General features: G+C 37.2%; 1 protein-coding gene across 1 annotated transcript in view; it reads right to left on the bottom strand.

The window, feature by feature from the left end:
- The window catches only part of ZYG11B (zyg-11 family member B, cell cycle regulator), a 93,019-nt gene that overhangs the window by 34,587 nt on the left and 38,751 nt on the right, over nucleotides 1-19,681 (bottom strand). The window contains exons 4-8 of the mRNA XM_043574988.1: nucleotides 11,079-11,219; nucleotides 8,252-8,428; nucleotides 6,837-6,901; nucleotides 2,908-3,007; nucleotides 2,360-2,410 (exon numbers count right to left, since the gene is read on the bottom strand). Of these exons, the coding sequence (XP_043430923.1) occupies nucleotides 2,360-2,410; nucleotides 2,908-3,007; nucleotides 6,837-6,901; nucleotides 8,252-8,428; nucleotides 11,079-11,219 (534 nt within the window). The remainder of the gene's footprint in view (nucleotides 1-2,359; nucleotides 2,411-2,907; nucleotides 3,008-6,836; nucleotides 6,902-8,251; nucleotides 8,429-11,078; nucleotides 11,220-19,681) is intronic.

Here is a 19,681-nt window from a genome sequence, read left to right as displayed (position 1 = left end):
CTTAAAACATTTCCTAGAAAGGTTTTTATAAGTACAACAACCAGCTTCTTGGATCAGATTTTTCCTTCAACAAGAAAAAATATATAGGATCTTCAGAAATCCTTTATTATTCTCATCATCCCTAAAATCTAATACCCTGTAAATAAAATAAAACGCAAAATGATTAAAGCTTAGGACAAACTATCTTACCCAATCAGTCACAGCATATATTCATTTCTGATCCTGGGATAAAAAAAGTGGAGGGGGAGAAGGGGAAATGAAACTAACATTTATTATAAACATCAGCAAATTATATCCTATATTGTAATACTGTTATACCCATTTTTTGGGGAAAGGAAATTGTGAGAAATATTAAGTAATTTGATCATAGTCAACTTAGTATGAGAAAATAAGAATTGGGAGACCTAATTCTATATAATTCTAAGTTTTCCTTAAGAAAAAAAAAAGGATAAATTACATATAACAGTAAGAGAATTAAAATCTACATTGGCTTTGAATAACATCACAGCTTTGAAATTCCCTTTGTAAATCATTTCTACTATAGCCTTACCCTAAGAAATTTAAGTTTGAAAAGTGAATGTTTTGAGACCTAGATAAGGCACCCATAACTCCATTTTTAGATAATAATTTGGGGGAGGGGAAGGGTGCTCTGCTCAAACAGATACAAGAAAACATTAACGAACACTATTACTTAACGTTACATACAATTAAGGAAAAATTTTTTAAGAAACAAAAACATCTAGGTGCAATTATGTAACTTAATAAGCATAGTGCCTAAGAGTGTAGTACTAGAATTTGCATCTGTGTAACCTTGTTTGCTAATTTAATTCTTTGATTCCTCATCTGCAAATTGTGAATGATAATTAAGAGCTTCAAAAAAAGGAAAAAAAAAGCTAGTGATTACCACTACTACTGCTACTAATTTCCGCTTAAACTAAGCTTAATTTTCCCCCAAAGCATGTAAGTGGATGACTTCCTTAAAATCTTTAACTATACCTCCAGCCAAAATTACTGAAACACATACATAGCAATAAATAGCCATATTTAAAACTAAAAATATCATTCCTGAAAATAGTAAAAACTAAGTAAAAGTAGCATCCTTTTCTACTTATCTAACATATATTGTATTTTGTGCTAAGTACTTAGCATATATTCCTTCTTAATTTTTTTTTAAAGTAAGCCCTATGCTCAATGTGGGGCTTGAGCTAATGACCCAAGATAAGAGTCACATGCTCTATTGACAGCCGGTCAGGCACCACCCCTTCAATTAATCTTAATTTCCTTTTCATTTAATCTTCATAATAACTGTATAAGGTAGTTTATAGAAACTACTGCTAGTAAGTGATAAAATTAGGAATAAACCCAGATATGTTGACTCCAGAATTCCTACTCTTTCCATCATACCATCAACAGCATTCTCCTCTCTTTACATGACTATTTTCACTCATATTGCTATTATTATACTTAGTAGAATATATTACAACCATGTCTACATAACTATTTTCTCTACTACTTCTTATAGACAGACTACTCTTATGAACAGAAATTATAGATATAATTCGATGTGAATCCCTCATCTAGTAAGGTGGTAGAAATTTGCTAAGTATCCTATACATATTTATCAAAGGAATGACTTTCTCATTATATACATAACTTGTAAATCATAAAAAAAGGGAATCTTTCGGGGTGCCTGGCTGGCTCAGCCAGTAAAGCGTGTGACTCTTGTGGGTTGAGCCCCATGTCAGGTGTAGAGATTACTTAAAAATAAAATCTTAAAAAGGGGAAGTCTTTCATTTGCCTTTTCTATCTACCATTATTGTTCACATACATCATGACAGGATTGTAACAAGAAACTCTGAAGTGGACTGCTTTCCTCCACTCTTCCCAAGAACACTGTTTATATTTATTTTCTTTAAAGCTTTTAAACTTTTCATTGTTCACTATATCATCTCCTCAACTGAGTGTAAGCAAGCAAAATCATTTGTCAGTTATCTAAATTATCTTTTCCCCCCAAAGCATGTAGCACAATCTTATGCCTATGGCAGTGTCTACATTTTCTTCATAAACAACAAAATAACAGAATTTTAGAACTAGATAGGATCTTAAGGCTTATTTAGGTTCCAATGTTCACATAATTTGTCTAAATTGACAAACTGAGTTTACAAGTTAGATCCTAGGTCATCGGACTCCTAGTTCAAGGCTCTTTACACCTCTGTTAGGGAATAAAGCTACCTCTATGAAAATAAGTGAATACATCCAGTTAAAAGTAATGAAATACCAGAAGATAACACAACACTGCCTGAAAACAATGAAAATGAAAACTCTCTAATGATCTGCATAGAGGGTATAACAGACTTACCCTGACAATGAAGAGTTCAGCACCAAGCTGTGCAGTTTGTTCTGTAGAAAGCTGTAAGCAAGCAGATGACAAAGTAAATGTCCAAGAACTCACTAGTTAGTGTCAGTTTATTTATTTATTTATTTTTAACATTTATTTATTTTTGAGACAGAGAGAGACAGAGCATGAGCAGGGGAGGGTCAGAGAGAGGGAGACACAGAATCTGAAACAGGCTGCAGACTCTGAGCGGTCAGCACAGAGCCCGACGCGGAGCTCGAACCCATGGGCCACGAGATCATGACCTGAGCCGAAGTCGGACGCTTAACCGACCAAGCCACCCAGGCGCCCCTAGTTAGTGTCAGTTTAATATCATTCACTGTAACAAACTCTAAAGGTCAGACTAAAATCTTTGATTAACATGCAGTTCTGCAATATTGAATGTAGACTGAACAAACAGACTGGCGAAGAGGTGTACTAACTTTTCTGGCATATAGATTTTGGGGGAAGTAGTAACTGTAATGGGAAATAGCTGCCTACATAAAATTATTCAATCATAGGAGTTCAGGTACCTTGGCAGCCAGGATGGAAATGATAGCAACTGCCATCCTTTGCATGTTTTGATCCTCATGGTTGCAGAGCCACTGCATGACAAGCTTGGCTGCTTCAAACCTGAAAACAAACAAGAGGGTTTCATGAATGAATCCTGGAGGCTCAAGCACAGTCTTACAGCTCTAGCTGAGCTGATGCTACAATTCAGGTAGGTGCGAAAGAAAGGGAAAATTCCTCTTAACTGATACAGAATAACAATTATACTTCGTGTTCGGGAGCCGGTGCCTCATTATTAATTCTGAAACTTTGTAAAGAAACAAGAGTTTGGAAAATATCAAAACTATGCCGCATTCATTTTCTAGATTGTAACATATTTCTATTCTGTAGTGATTTCTACACTGTATTGAGTTTTGTCTGGGTTCCTTACAGTACCTAGCACAACAGAAATAAATATTCATTCATTCATTCACAAACATTTATTGAGCCCCTGCTTTGTTCCAGATATTGTTCCTGGTGCTGGAGATAGAGTAGTGAACAAAACAGGAAAATATCTCTACTCTCATAGAGCTTACATCGCAGTATGGACACCAGATCATAAACCAAACAAGTAAAATCTATGGTATATGTTATAGAGAAAAAAGGAGTAAACAGGTAAAAAGGATAGGAAATGTTGAATTTTAGGTACGGTAACCAGGAAAAGCCTCACTGAAACTTTTAAGGAAGTAAGAGAGCTGGCCATGTGGATATCTAGGGGAAAAGCATTCCAGGCAGAGGGAAAGGTAGATACAAGGACCCTGAATAGGGAGTATGCCTGGAGGTTTTGAGAAATAGCATGGAAGCCAGTGAGGCCAGAACAGAGAGAACAACAAGAAGTGTAGTACCAAGAGATGAAGTCATTAAAAAAAAAAAAAAAAAAAAGTAATTAATTAATTAACTAATTTTAAAAAATTTTAAAAAGAGATGAGGTCAGAGGTAACAGGGGGACCAGATCTTAGTCTTTGTAAAGAATTAGCTTTTATTCCAGATGAGATGGAAAGCCATAGAAAGATCCTAAGCAGAGATATGACATGAACTGACTTCTATTTTTAATAGGATTATCCTATTAGCTGTGTTTAAAATGAACTTCAAGAGGGCAAAGAAAGAAGCAAAGAGAACAGTTCAGAGGCTACCACATGATTCAGGACAGAAATCACTTTTAGCTCAGTCCAAGTGGTAGAAATGGAATTGAAGAGAAATGGTTGAATTCTAGATATATTTTGAAGATAACTGGCTTTGTCAAAGGACTGAATGTGGGGTGTGAGACAGGAGAGAAATCAGGACACCACCACAGAATATATCTGATTATCTTACCCACAATTTCATCTTTCAAGACTCAGCTCATATATCACTTCCTCTGAGAAGCTTTCCTTGACAAGTTTATCACTGCCTTCTCACTGCTCCTTAGCATTTGTTTGTAACTCTGTCAGAGAGCTGTGGTTATCTGTAGCCTCACCTGTTCCTTGGGGTAAAGGACCATATCCTATTTAGCCCTCTTTACCAAGAACTCATTACAGAGCTTTACATACAAACAGTGTTTAATTCACGCTGGCTGAATTATAGTGATATAAATTACTCCTCTGCAAATTCCATCAAATTTACTGTTGCCTCCTTTCTATTCCCAAGGCCATCTCTGATTGTTTTATGATAGATTCCTAATGGGCCATTCTGCCTCCATTGTTTTCCCTTCAATTTGTGTCTACAGATCAGTAATACATAAATCTGTCAGAAAACTTAGTTATGATGTCACTCCTGTATTCACAGTATTTTTGGACTCTAACAATGGGCCCATACTTTCACATCTTTTTTCCTGCCTACCCTATGCTTACTGCTTGTTAGTCCCCAAACATGCCCTAGTTATGAGTTAAGATAGCTTGATAGTTAACAGCACAGATTCTGAACTTCCTTGCATTTTGGGGTTTGAATTTTAGTTCTACCTAATGTTGCTGATATAATAAAATAAACTCTTTTACCATGTGAAGCAATGCCATAAAGTCATTAAGCATATCACACACACTGAATTCAGTCTGGATTCAAGTATCATTTCTACCACTTACTAACTTTGGGAACCTAGGGCAATTTCCTTAATCGCTATGAACTTCTATTTTTTCACCTGCAAAATGATAAGATCTATTCTATAGGATTGTTGTGAGGATTAAACGATACTACACATAAAGCTTAAGATTTAGTATAGAACTTGGCACATACCAAGCTTTTGATAAAGGTCATTTTTTACTGGTATTATTATCAACTTCTTCTGTGCCTTTATTTGTGCAGTTCCCACAACATAAAACAATCAATTTAACCAGCTCTCATCTTCAAAGCAACACAGCATGGATGTAAAAAGTAGAGGTTCTGGAGCCATTCTGGATTTAAATCTAAATTCTGCTACTTGCTATCTTATCACCTTAAGAAAGCTACTAAACTTCTCTATGCCTCTGTTTCTTCATCTATAAAATTAAGATTACAAAAGTAACGATTTCACAAGACTGTTTGTAAGGACTGAATAAGCATAAGTAAAACATTTAGCATAGCATCTGGCAATAGGAAGTGCTTTATACAGGTTAGTTGTTATCTTTATGATCTCAAATGCCATCACTAACATGAAATCTTTAATGATCACCAATCAGATGAAATCTTTCCCTCCTCGTTTGGGGGCCCAATGCATTCTGTCATCTTCTTCTATGAAAAATTCTGTCTTCTGTTATACTCATTTTTCATTCATTCATCCACCAAACATCCACTTAAGCACTAGAGACAAAGAGATTAACCAATCACAATCTCTGACCACAAAGAAGCTCAAATCTAGCAGAGTGCATTGGCTAGAGCAGAGGTAAGTAAACTGTAGCCTACATATAGTGATTTTAATAGCTGTGGGTCCAGCTGCTTGTTTTCTAAAGTTTTATTGAAACATAGTAAAATCCCCATTTTTTATATATTGTCTATGACTGCTTTGGAGGTACACTGGCAGAGTTAAGTAGTTCCAACAGAGACCCTACGGCTCATAAGCCCAAAATATTATTTGCTGCCCTTTTAAAAAAATTTGCCAAATCTTCGGTTAGTTGATACTTTTCTTTTAGGAGAGTGACTATGTCCTTCCTACATATGACTTCATGTAATCAGTGCAGATGCTCAATATTTATAAAATAAAATTAGTAATCTACATGAGATAGCTGTTGTTATATTTTTATCCAAACTATTTATTTGAAATAGTAAATGGAACACCTCATTCCTCAGCTGTGCCAGATAACAGTGTACTGTTACCTGAATAAAAGTAAATCACAGTAAAATTGTTGCTTGAGATATACACTTTTCATAAAACCGTAAGATATATTTTTTCAAAATACCACCATTAAAAAATTATATTTAAAATATTAAGATGACAAAAAAAATCACCTTTTTAGCTCTCAAATCACAGTATCCTAGAAAACAAGGGAATCGTTTATACTTATTTGAATCCAACTATCTAACCTCCCTTAACCTCTGGTTAAGAAGTTTCTTCTATAACTCAGTATCAAATAACAATAATAATAAGAGATATGATACAGAGAAAAGAACACTGGACCTAGAACTAGAAGGCTTGAGTCTTTCTAGCCTTGTAGTCACTAGACACAAAACTCTGATCAAGACATGGAATCTAAATGCCTCGGTTTCTTCAGCCTACAATATTGTGTGGATATTCTAAAAACCATAATATAAAAATATACATTTTTAAGCAAAGGGCTATGAAAACAGGGGCAAATCTGCTATCAGGAATGTCAAAGTACTAAATTAGAGAAAGTAGAGTTAGCATTTCATAAGTTAATGCACAATCCCATCCACTTAATTAACTGTACACCAAGGATATCCCAACTGGTAAGAAATGGCCCAAGACAGACTTTGCCCCATTTTAAGTTCTAGGGCTATCACTTGCCTGTTGAATGGAACATCTTGAAGGATCCGGTCACTGCAAAGTGAAAGGAGGCAATTCTTCTGTAACTAAAGAACCAAAGGGAGAAAAAAATTCCTTAATGAAATATTGCTTTGTTATTTTTTAACCAGGGGTAGCCTTTATAAAAAAAGGTGGCTGATGAAATACCAACGATTTCTTACAACTTTTATTCTGCCCACCTATTGTTGAAAGACTAACTTCCACTGGACCCATACAAGTTTACTTGTACATTTTTTTTTTTGTCTCCATTAGACAAGATAGGATAATAAACAGAATTAATACCAGCTAATCTCCTTCCCTTCTGGTGGCCTTTGGGTGGATCTTGCTTTTTTCTCTGTCCACCTGGCTTCCAGAGCCACAAAAGCCAAAGCCTAAAGTTCATCCAATTTGGCAAGTGCCCTCAATGAGGGAAGCTATCTTTAATGATTCACTCACCAATCTGGGTTGTCATTTTTACTTGGTTTTTCACCTCTGAGTATTTTTTTAACATAATTTTTTTTAATGTTTATCTATTTTTGACAGAGATAGAGAGGTAGCATGAACAGAGGAAGGGCAGAGAGAGAGGGAGACAGAGGATCCAAAGTGGGCTCTGCGCTGACTGCAGTGAGCCCGATGTGGGCCTTGAACTCACGAACTGTGAGATCATGACCTGAGCCAAAGTCAGACACTCAACTGACTGAGCCACTCAGGCACCCCAACCTCTGAGTATTTTTTATTAATTTATCAACTGCCTGCTAAATTTTAATTAAAAATATAAGGGTACCCGGGTGGCTCATTTGGTTGAGCATCTGACTGTTGATTTCAGCTCGTCATGATCTCACGATTCATGAGACTGAGTCCTGCGTGCTAATGGGAGTGAAGCCTGCTTATGATTCCCTCCCCTCTCACCCTCCCCTCCCCCTGCATATATGCACATATGCTCTCTCTCTCCCAAATTAAATTAAAAAAATTTTTTTAGTATAATTCAAGCAACATTTTTAGTTTTCATCCTGAGGACAGGACAGGTTATGTAGTCTACCATACTGCTAGAAACAATATCCACGTCTTATTCGTTTCTGTATCCCAGTACTTGATAGTGCCTGGCCCAGAACAAATAGGCTATGGCTGTTTGCTGAAATTATCACAAACTCAAGATTGAGGTGGAAGATGTGTTTTTTTATGGTTTGCACTATTTCCCTCAACATTTGGATTTAAATACTTTTAGGCAGGGAATGCACTCTTTAGTTTTCTACTTTCCTGTTGTCCTACACTCAGTCATACCATAAATTTATTACTTTACAGCCTGTAAAGGCATTTGAAATTCTAGTCTTGGTCTACTAAATTGAACTTTATGGAGATAAGGAGGAGGGTAGGGGATACTAAAAGGACTACTTGATTAGGAATTCCCACATGCTTACCTGCTGGTGATTGGGAAAATGTTCCATGGCTTTGAGCAGCAAATGGGTCACATCGGCCAGCAGTCGGACAGGCATTCCTGCAGCAAGATCTTGCTTAGTTAAGTTAAATACACAGGCGCTTGCAGCAAGTTGTACTGGCAAATTCATAGGGTGGTTTCTCATCCCAGTAACCACAAGCTGGAAAAAAAATTAGTTCTTTTTATTTACAGTATAAATACAAGCCCTCTTAACATAGCATCATTACTTTGTTATCTATGATAATATCTATGATGTCTTATCTTTTTTATCCTCAAGTGCAAAGAGCCTAGGGCATAGTAGTCACTCATCAACATGCAGTTCCTGCCTACCTGGTTCAGGAAGGTATCAAGTTGTTCATGTTGGGGTATTTTTCTGTTGGGCTAATGAATTTTCTCTATTCAGATAACTCATCTTTGTATTTTTCAGACATAGTACAGTGCCTATTATACATTAAGCACTAAATAAATTTTTACTGACTTTAGAGTAAACAAGTGGCAAACTTTTCATTTTCAAATCCCGACATTCAGTTCCTTGAGGACACTGCTAAAGTTACAGTACCATAAAATCCATTCACTTCCCTCTGGGCCTAGATAACCACTTCCTCATCTTTTCCTCTCTCCTCAATCCTCCCAATCTTCACTATCAGCTGAAGACCTTGCTTCCAATTACACTGAGAAAATGAAAACATTCAGAGAAGACTTTGGGATTCTCACTACCACATGTATCCCCTTTACCAGTATACAAACACCCAAATGCTGCCTTCCTGCCCACTACCATAAAGGATCTTTTGGGCTCATCTCTGAAAGTAGGCCCTGCACTTATATGCTAGATCTTTTCCTTCTTGTTTACTCAAGGACATTGCTCCAGCTCTTCTTCCCTCTCCTATATCAATTTTTCATTTTGTAGTGGATCATTCATATTAGCATAGGACAAACAAGCTGTTTTTCTCCCATTTTAAAAAAGAAAAAAAAACCTCCTTCTTCGGTTAACTATCATCTTTTTCCTTTGCGCTCTTTTGCAGCTAAATTCCTTAAAAGAACTGTCTATATTCTTTTAAATTTCTCTGTACCATTCCCTGAATCAATGAATAAGTATTTTAGATGAGGACTAGAGGTCCTTTGTTGCTCAGGTTCATAGTAACCAAAACCAAAAAAAGATAGTTCATGTACCAAGTACCAATATCCTCTGGTATATATGGAGGGGATGACAGGTGTTGGGGACAATAGCATCTCAGTGATTGAAATGTTAAGCACCCCATTCTCAAAATTTAAGATAACTGGCTGGTTAAGTCATTTTTGGCTCTGCCACTAACTTACTGTTACATTATTTAATCTCACAGACCCTCAGTTACACAATCTGTAAAATAAGAGATAAAACTTTTCTCTTGGGATTATTGTGCCCACTAAATGAGGTATCAAATATAATACAGTCCTATATTCACTGGCTTCAAATGTGTATAAGAATTATCTTTGGGGATTATAAAAATGCAGATTCCTGTCCTCATCCAGCCCTATTGAATCTAAATTTCTTGGAGTGGGGTTCACAAATATACTTTTATTATTTTTTTATTTAAAATTTTGTTTTTATTTTTACAAATATGCTTTTAAAATAAACAATATCCCAGACTCCTGGTGGACAAAGGACCACATTCTTTTTTTTTTTTTAATTTTTTTAACATTTATTTATTATTGAGAGACAGAGAGACACAGAGCGTGAGCAGGGGAGAGGTAGAGAGAGGGGGAAACACAGAATCTGAAGTAGGCTCCAGGCTCTGAGCTGTCAGCACAGAGCCTGACATGGGGCTCGAACTCACAAACTGTGAGATCACGACCTAAGCCGAAGTCGGTCGCTTAACCAGCTGAGCCACCCAGGTGCCCCCAAAGGACCACATTCTAACAAACACTGCCCTATGCTATCAACTAAAATTAAGAATCTTCCTTTCTTGGGGCACCTGGATGGCTCAGTCAGTTAAGCATCCAACTCTTTTTTTTTTTTTTTAATGTTTATTTATTCTTTGAGAGAGAGAGAGAGAGAGAGAGAGAGAGCATGAGCAGGGAAGGGACAGAGAGGGGGAGACACAGAATGTGAAGCAGGCTCCAGGCTCCGAATTGTCAGCATACAGCCCGACGCAGGGCTCAAACTCATGAACTGTGAGATCATGACCTGAGCCGAAGTCGGACACTTAACTGACTGAGCCACCCAGGTGCCCCAAGCATACGACTCTTGATTTCAGCTCAGGTCATGATCTCCCAGTCATGGGATCAAGCCCCAAGTTTGGCTACACACTGTGCCTGGAGCCTACTTAAAAAAAAAAAAAATACTTTCTTGGCCTTCAAAAGCTGTCTTGGTTAAGACATTTTAATTGAGGAATAACATGAATTAATTATGAAAGCACAGGTGGTTAATAAGTGTCATGGAAAGATGCCTTATGGAATTCCAATATTGTATTTCTTTAAAAAGTCTATATGGAAGCAATACAATGCAGTATTGTAATTCTAGTGTTATAATTCAATTTTCTACTATAGATGGTGAAAAAAATATCACACTGGTCACTGGTTTTAGGTAGTTAAATATGAGGTGGAAGGCAATGATGTTGCTTAATGAGACTACTATAATACTTCAAAAACTTTATGCAACTATTTTCTCTCTCATTTATGGCTAAAAATTAAAATCATACATCATCAATCCCATTACCCACCCCACCCCCCAAAGTCCAAAGATTAAATGCAAATTTTCACTATTTTCTTCACAAAACCATCATCTATATCAAGGGAGATAATTTCAAAATGTTCATGTTCCTTATTCTTACCTTTAAAATTTCTGGCTTTGTTTTTTCCATCACATGAGTCAGGCTAAAAAGGTGAAATAGGGCTTCCCGGACAAAGAATGCCCGTTCACTGTACCGCTTCAATGCTTCTGCAATCTGAGTTTCATTGGCTTCTCCAGACACCTTTGAACATAGCCAGAAGATTAGTTTTTAGGATTTTTTCAACCCTCTAACTTTCCAAACATCATTTGCATAGATGGCACCCAGGATAACTATGTAAAGGCCTGAAACAAATGGGAATGATTACTTTCCAACCTACCCAGGATAGTCATCCTGTGAAGGTGGACGTATGCTAAAGAGATGTTAGATAGGCTTAGAGCCCCCTATAAGCCTATGGGTAAGATTTTCTATAGTGCACCTAAAGTAAATCCTAAGATATTTAACACTATTTATAAAGCCTTACCACGTGATTAGATTCTTATCTCTCCCTTAAGGTAACCCCTTAACTTCCCTAACTCAATGTTAAAGCTACACTGGCCTTTTTTCTCTGATCTTTTAATTTTTTTTTTTTAATGTTTATTCATTTTTGAGAGAGATTTAAAAAAGCATGATCTCACGGTTTGTGAGTTCGAGCCCCGCATCGGGCTCTGTGCTGACAGTTGGGAGTCTGGAGCCTGCTTCAGATTCTGTGTCTCCCTTTCTTTCTGCCCCTTCCCCATTCATACTCTGTCTCTCTCTTTCTCAAAAAATGAATAAAACATTTAAAAAATTGAAAAAAACAAAGCAAGGACATATTATTCAAGTCAGGAAAGAGGTTACTTTTGTGGAGAAAGAGGGAGCTGTGATCTAGATGGGGCACACAGAACTTCAGGGTAGCTGAAAAGTTCTATTTATTAACCTGAGTAATGTCCTCAAGTGTGTTCACCTTATTTGCACCTTCTTAAGCTACACATTTTTTATTTATGGTCTTGACATCTGTCTTATTCACATTAAGGTAAAAAAAAAAAAAAAAGCAAAAACAACCTCTATCTGTCATTCAAGGAGCTAATCTCTTTAAGTTGGAAGATAGACTACAGGACAGATGTGTGCCAATTGACACAAGAGCACATATTAAGCATTTATAAGACTGTAGAAATAACAAGGGAAGTTTTTTTACAAATTCTTTTTAAACTATGTAAAATATACACACATACATATTGGTCTTGATTATGTACTCACATATATAAATGGTTATTGAATAATGAAAAATTTCTAAGTGTTCAGTTCTTTTTTAATCATCCTAAACTTCTTCTTAGATTTTCTTAGATTTAGAAAGACATTAAAATATTCTGTAAAATAAAAAGGATTATAAGCAGGAAAATGTAGAAAATGTATAACAATGATTTCAGTAATACTTGATTTACTCACATCTGGTTGATTCAACTACTTAAAAAAAATTTTTTTTTCAACTTTTATTTATTTTTGGGACAGAGAGAGACAGAGCATGAACGGGGGAGGGGCAGAGAGAGAGGGAGACACAGAATCGGAAACAGGCTCCAGGCTCTGAGCCATCAGCCCAGAGCGTGACGCGGGGCTCGAACCCACGGACTGTGAGATCGTGACCTGGCTGAAGTCGGACGCTTAACCGACTGCGCAACCCAGGCGTCCCTACTTTTTAATATCTATATGAAATACAGCCTCAAGTTATCTTTGAATGTAAAATTAAAGAATTTTTGTTACTGGGAATTAAATACTCTAAACAAATTTCACTGCATGTATGTTTTATTCAGTGATCAATACTTCTCTAGCCAGTGATAAACCTTCAAATCAAGTAGTCTGGCTCCTCAAACTATAAGCATCTTCAGTTAAGTCAAGTTCATATGCTAGATGATAAAAAACAAGTATCTGTATGTATTAGTTTCTCAAACAAATTAACTAATTAATTAATTTAAGGTGTGTGTTTGTATGTTTGTCAAGAGTGCAAGCCAGGGATGGGGGGAAGGGCAGGGGGCAAAGAGAGAGGGACACCAAGAATCCCAAGCAGGCTGACAGGATCTCAATCTCACCAACCATGAGACCATGACCTGAGCCAAAATCAAGAGCCAGACATTTAAATGACTGAGCCACCCAGGTTAAAACAAAGAAAATGTCCTCAACCACTAAATTAAGCCTTGTTAATATTTAATATACTGAGTAAAATTAAAATTTATATTCTAAGGAAAATTTTCCTTTTCTTTCCTTTTTTGTTCTTAAATGTTTATTTATTTTGAGAGAGAGAAAGCAAGCAGGGGAGAGACAGAGAGAAAGGGAGAAAGAGAATCCCAAGCAGGCTCCATGTTGTCAGCACAGAGACTGATGCGGGGCTTGATCTCACAGCCGTGACATTATGACTTGAGTGGATTTCAAGAGTCCGGACACTTAACAGACTAAGACAACCAGGAGCCCCTAAGGAAAAATTTTCTTATAGCACTCTGTATATAACTCTATTATAGCACCTTCCACACTGAATTAAAGCTATTTTAAAATTTATCTGTATCCTCTCCAGTAGAATAGAATTCCTCGAGGGCAGGGGCACTAACTCAGACATCTTTAAAAAGTACTCAGTAGGAGACTGTCTTTGAAGCTGTTCCTGAATTTACAACTGAGAGAACACAGCAGCCCAGAACGGCAGCCCAGAAAGCCAGGAGGGGAGATTGATGCTGTGGGAGAAAGGGGTTCATTATGGCAGATGACCTAAAGTGATTCCTGTATAAAAGATTACCAAGTTCAGAGAGCCTTGGTGACTCAGTGGTTAAATGTCTGACTTCAGCTCAGGTCTTGATCTCGTGGTTGACATCAGGCTCTCTGCTGTCAGTACAGAGCCTGCTTTGGATCCTCTGTCTCCCTCTCTCTTTAACCCTCCTCTGTTTTCTCTCTGTCTAAAAAATAAATAAACATTAAAAATAAATAAATAAATAAATAAATAAATAAATAAATAAATAGGGGTGCCTGGGTGGCTCTATTAAGTGTCTGACTCCTGATATCAGCTCAGGTCATGATTGATTTCATGGCTTTGAGATAGAGCCCCTCATCTCATTTTGGGAATCTCTTTCTCCCTCTCTCTCTGCCCCTTCCCCACTCTTTTTCTCAAAATAAATAAACTTAATTAAAAAAAAAATTACCAAGTTCTGGAGCCTGGAGGTACAAGATCGAGGTGCCAGCATGGTTGGATTCTCGTGAAGGCCCTTTTTTGAGTTACAGATTACAGACTTCTCATATCTTCCTATGGTAGAAGGAGGGCTAGCTAGCTCTCTAGCCTTAAATAAGGGCACTATTCCCATTTATGAGGGCTCTACCCCCATGGCCTAATTACCTCCCAAAGGCCCCACCTCCAAATACCACCACAATGGGATTAAGGTTTCAATATATGAATTTTGGGGGTGACACATTCAATCCATTACAAACATATACATACATGTGCCTGTACTTGTTATTACATAAGTTGCTTCCTGTATGCTCTATTCAAAACTGTGTGTTTTTCACTTAACAATATACTTTTGAGATCAGTCCTTCCCAGTACATATAAAGAGCTGTTTGGGGTTTTTAATAAATAAATAAATAAATAAATAAATAAATAAATAAATAAATAACTAAATAAAAGTACTTAGTAAATGTTTTTTGAAATGGATCAACTCTTCTGCCTAAAAACTTATATAGATCTTCACTGAATGTTGATATGTTGATTATTACAGTTCAATATAGGGGTCTTAGTTCAAGGGAGAAGTCTAGCATATAGATTTAAGGACCAAGAAAAGGAACACTCTAATATTTAGAAACCTGGGAGAGGAAGAAGAGTTTTTTATAAAAACAAGACAAGAGTGATTCCCAGGAAGCTGAGTAAAAATAAGTATTTCAACAAGGATAACATCAGGGGCTCCTGGGTGGCTCAGTCAGTTAAGCATCTGACTTTGGCTCAGGTCATGATCTCGCAGTTCGTGGGTTCGAACCCCACGTCGGGCTCTGTGGTGACAGCCCAGAGTCTGGAGCTTGCTTCGGATTCTGTGTCTCCCTCTCTCTGTCTCTCTCTCTGCCCCTCCCCCATCACATTCTGTCTCTCTCTCTCTCTCAAAAAATAAACATTAAAAAAAAAAAAGGAGCATAACATCAACTGTGACAAATACCACCTTAGATCAAATAAGATAAAGACTAAGAACTAATATTGGATTTAGCACATTTCCAGTGATTCTCAGGGACTGGGAACCACAGCATGCTAGATTACCCCCAAAGTCTGGGAATGAGATGACCAACAAATCCTAGTTGTGGAGGGGCACCTGGGTGGCTTAGTTGGTTGAGTGTCCAACTCTTGATTTCAGCTCACGTCATGATCCCACAGTTGTGAGATCAAGCCCCATGTCAGGCTCCATGCATGTGGAGTCTGCTTAAGATTCTCTCTTTCACCCTTTGTCCCTCTTCCTCATTCATGCTTTCTTTCTAAGAAGAGAAAAGAAAGGAAAGGAAAGGAGAGGAGAGGAGAGGAGAGGAGAGGAAAGGAAAGGAAAGGAAAGGAAAGGAAAGGAAAGGAAAGGAAAAAAGAAAAGAAAAGAAAAAAAAAGCAAAGCAAAGAAAAAAGAAAAGAAAAGAAAGGAAAATAAAAGAAAAAAAAGAAAAGATGGTAGTTGTGGAAAAATGGAAGATTCAGGAAGCTGTTGGTGACAGGAGAGCAAATTTGGTGGGGAAATACTGACGACAGAAATTCTATGGTAAGTAGGAAAGTTCTTAAGATTCTCAAATACAGACAATGAGATGTAGTGGAAAGGACACATGCTTTGGCATCAAATAGTCCAACACAAAGGCAGACTCTAGTATCAGTTGGTTGTAACCCTTAAAGCCATTCCCTCTCACTGAGGGCAATAATACCTCTCTCAGAGAGTCAAGAAATCCAACTAAGTAATATACATGAAAGTGTGATAAACAAACCACTTGTTCTTATAACCACCAACTCAGAGTACCACATAATGCCTTATAAGGAATACTGGAGAGTCACAGTGTTTCTATTTCTTACATTCTTTAGTGTGGCCTAAAAAACTGAGGCACGTAAAGCCAAAAAGCCAACCTCAACTAATTTAAAGCATCACACTACTAAGACAATCATTTCAGACAAGTTTTTCATCAACTTTGCTAAACTGGGCAATTTTTAAAAAAATTTTAAGTCTTTTTAATTTATTTTGAGAGAGACAGAGACAGTGCAAGTAGGGGAGGGGAAGAGAAAGAGGGAGAGAGAGAATCCCAAGCAGGCTCCGCTCTGTCAGCACGGAGCCTGACACAGGGCTTGTACTCAAGAAACCGTGAGATCATGACCTGAGCCAAAACCAAGAGTTGGACGCTTAATAGACTGAGCCACCCAGGTGCGCCCCTACACTGGACTATTTTTAAAAAAGAGATTTGGTAATCTCGGCTCTCCTTCCTTAACATGACTATTTTTCAGTTCTCAAATTAGTAAACAAATAACTTAAAAGGAACATCAATTTTTGAATATAGTTGACTAAAGGGCAAAAGTTCCAATGATCTCTTTAAGTATGTTTCTTTTTTTAAAATAATCTCTACACCCAATGTGGGGCTAGGCCTCATGACCCTGAGATCAAGAGTTGCATGCTCTCCCAATTAACCCAGCCAGGCGCCCCCCACCCCATGATCTCCTTTTTTTAAAAAAAAAAAATTATTTTAAAACGATTCTCAACTTTAGCTGTATATTGCAATCACCTCGGGAGCTTTAAAAAAATACTGATGCCTGAGCCCCACTTCCCTGTGGTTCTGATTTAATTGTTAAAGCTCTACAAGTGATTTCTTTTAATCAAAAATTTTTTCCAGGGTTGCCTGGCTGTCACAGTCAGAGTAGCAAGCGACTCTTGATCTCAGGGTTGTGAGTTTGAGCCCCACATTGGGTGTAGATTACTTAAATAAACAAAACTTAAATTTTTTTTCCAGCTTTATCAAGATATAATTGATATATATCACTGTATAAGTTTAAGGTGCACAACATGATCGTTTACTACATGTATATACTGTGAAATGATTACCATGATAAGGTTGGTTAACATATCCATCACCTCACATAATTATACTCCAGATGATTTTAATTGTAGTCCAGGTTGAGAATCACTGCTTCAATGTTTACAGAGGTAGAAACTAGACAATAATAGCAAATAAAGTAGGTGCTTCATACGGCCAAGATTTCAAAGCAATAACCGTTCTGTTTGTGAAATCAAACTTGTTTTCACAGAGGCATTATGGAATACAGATGTCCTACTAGCCTCAATTTTGCAACTTAGGCTAATTCACTGAAGAGTCTGTTGGTTTTTAAAAAGAATTAGCAAAAATTTTACTGCTCTGGTATCACACCAGATCCTCTGGTAGGATTTCTGCCTTGAGAATATTATTTAGCTTAATGTACCAGGAACACATTCCTTCCATCCTTCAAGACACAGGTCAAGCTCACCTTTTCTGGGAAATTCTCCCTCAATTCTCTGCACACAGGGATTTCTTCTCTTCTAATTTTTGCCATTCTTTACTATCAGACCAATTTGCTAGGCAGCAATTTGTAACATTACAATAGTAATTTACATTTTTATATTTCCTTCATCAACAAGCCCTGTGCTAAACATCTGTCTTGTTCCATAACAAGTTGTTAAGTAAGGTCCTCACACTTCTTGTTGCCCTGAACCTGGCTTATGCGATCTTTCCAAGTCTGGCCCTGATGCCTACTTCTCCAGCCTTATCTCATTGCTTTATGACTTTCTACTGTTGCGTTCTAGCCACAGCGGCCTTCTTTACTACCTTGGATGTACCATGCTCCTTCCTATTACATGTATTTACATATATTATTCTGTCTAGAATGTCCTCTACCAACCTACTCATCCTTAAGATTTACATCTACTCGGAGTACCTGGGTGGCTCAGTTAAACATCCAATACTTGATTTTGGTTCAGGTCATGATCTCACAGTTGATGAGTTTAAGCCCCACATTGGGCTCTGTGCTGACCGTTTGGAGCCTACTTGGGATTCTCTCCTTCTCTCTCTGCCCTTCCCCCGCTTTCTCTCTCTCTCTCTCTCCCACCCTCTCTCCCTCCTTCCCCCCCCTCTCTCTCAAAATAAATAAACAAACTTTAGAGAAGGGGCACCTGGGTGGCTCAGTTGGTTAAGCATCTGACTTCAGCTCAGGTCTTGATCTCACAGTTCATGGGTTCAAGCTCCATGTCAGGCTCTGTGCTGCCAGCTCAGAGCCTGGAGCCTGATTCAGATTCTTTGACTCCCTCTCTCTCTTGTCCCTCCCCTGCTTGCACTCTGTCTCTCCGTCACTCAAAAATAAACATTAAAAAAAATTTTTTTTAATTCTTTACAGAAGCCTAAATTAAATCAAGTTTGTTGAACATTCTCATACATAATATTGTGTATCTTCCAGATTCTTAGCACAATAAAGTTTAAAGCATATATATGTGTGTGTATATATAGTATATATAAAAATATATATATGTACGTGATATATATTTAAACCTATATTTAAATGTGTATGTGTGTATATATATACTTAAAGCACACACACACTGTTGGCATATGATATTTGATTGTCTGACTCCCTCACTAAATTACAAGCTCCATGAGGGCAAGATCACATCAGTCTGGTCTCACCATCAAATCCCCATGTCCAGCACAGTGCCTAGTGCACAGAGGCACATAAACATTGAATGAATAAAAAGAGTGACTCAAAATCATTTTTTACATTCTATTTTTTAAGGTCTAAATTTACAAATAATTTAAGAACTGAGATGTTCATAAGATGTTTACAACTAACTTTTCCTTCTCCTTTTTTGAGTCAATGCTGGTTACTCAAAAAAGATACCTTGCCATTTGGGTCACAGTATCCGCTTCTAGGCCATCCCTGACTGCTCCAGGTGGGATCAAAAGATGCTTCTGCTTAAGTAGTGTTGGCAGTAGGGGGAAAAAAATGGGGCTCTGGAATTAAACATAAATCCAGTTGTTGGTTCTAACTAACTATAAAATCATGTAATTTCTATGAGTCTGTTTCTCATCTATAAAATGGGGGTGGGGGGAGCTAATACCTATCAATGTAAAGCATTTAGAGGATACAGTGTATATTAGAAAAATATCAGTTTTTCTTAAACTTGCCATTATTCTATCCTTCAAGGTCTGACTCAGATACGATTTTTTCCATCAAGTCCCAGATTCTCCAGCTAGAAGAAATTTCTCCCACTCTTACAGCAATTACACTGATCCTTGGCTTTACAGTTGTTGAGGATTGTACCATCACCACTCCTGTCAGACTTAGCTCCTTGGAGGCAGATCCTGTATCTTTTTCATCTTTCAATCCCAAGCTGTACCAAGCAGATGAATTTAAACTATTAGGCATGAAAAACCTTAAGAAAAGCAAAATTCCACCATTTCTACAGCAAAGATCTCCTTGGAGAACTTGACTTCCCAATGGATACCAATTCAACAAGGAGTTTTTTAAAGCAACCCATTAGAAATGGTATGTTTCAATGGTTCAAAATATCTAAACATTACCAGCATGAAAATGATCATTTATCCAGGGCCTACTAGGACTTGCGCTTTACATATATGACTATTAATTTTCAGAAGAATTCTGTAAGAATATCTGTTTTACAAGTAAA

Source organism: Prionailurus bengalensis, chromosome C1 (assembly GCF_016509475.1).
Source record: "Prionailurus bengalensis isolate Pbe53 chromosome C1, Fcat_Pben_1.1_paternal_pri, whole genome shotgun sequence".
Lineage (NCBI taxonomy): Eukaryota > Metazoa > Chordata > Mammalia > Carnivora > Felidae > Prionailurus > Prionailurus bengalensis.
This window is presented reverse-complemented; position numbering and strand designations above follow the sequence as displayed.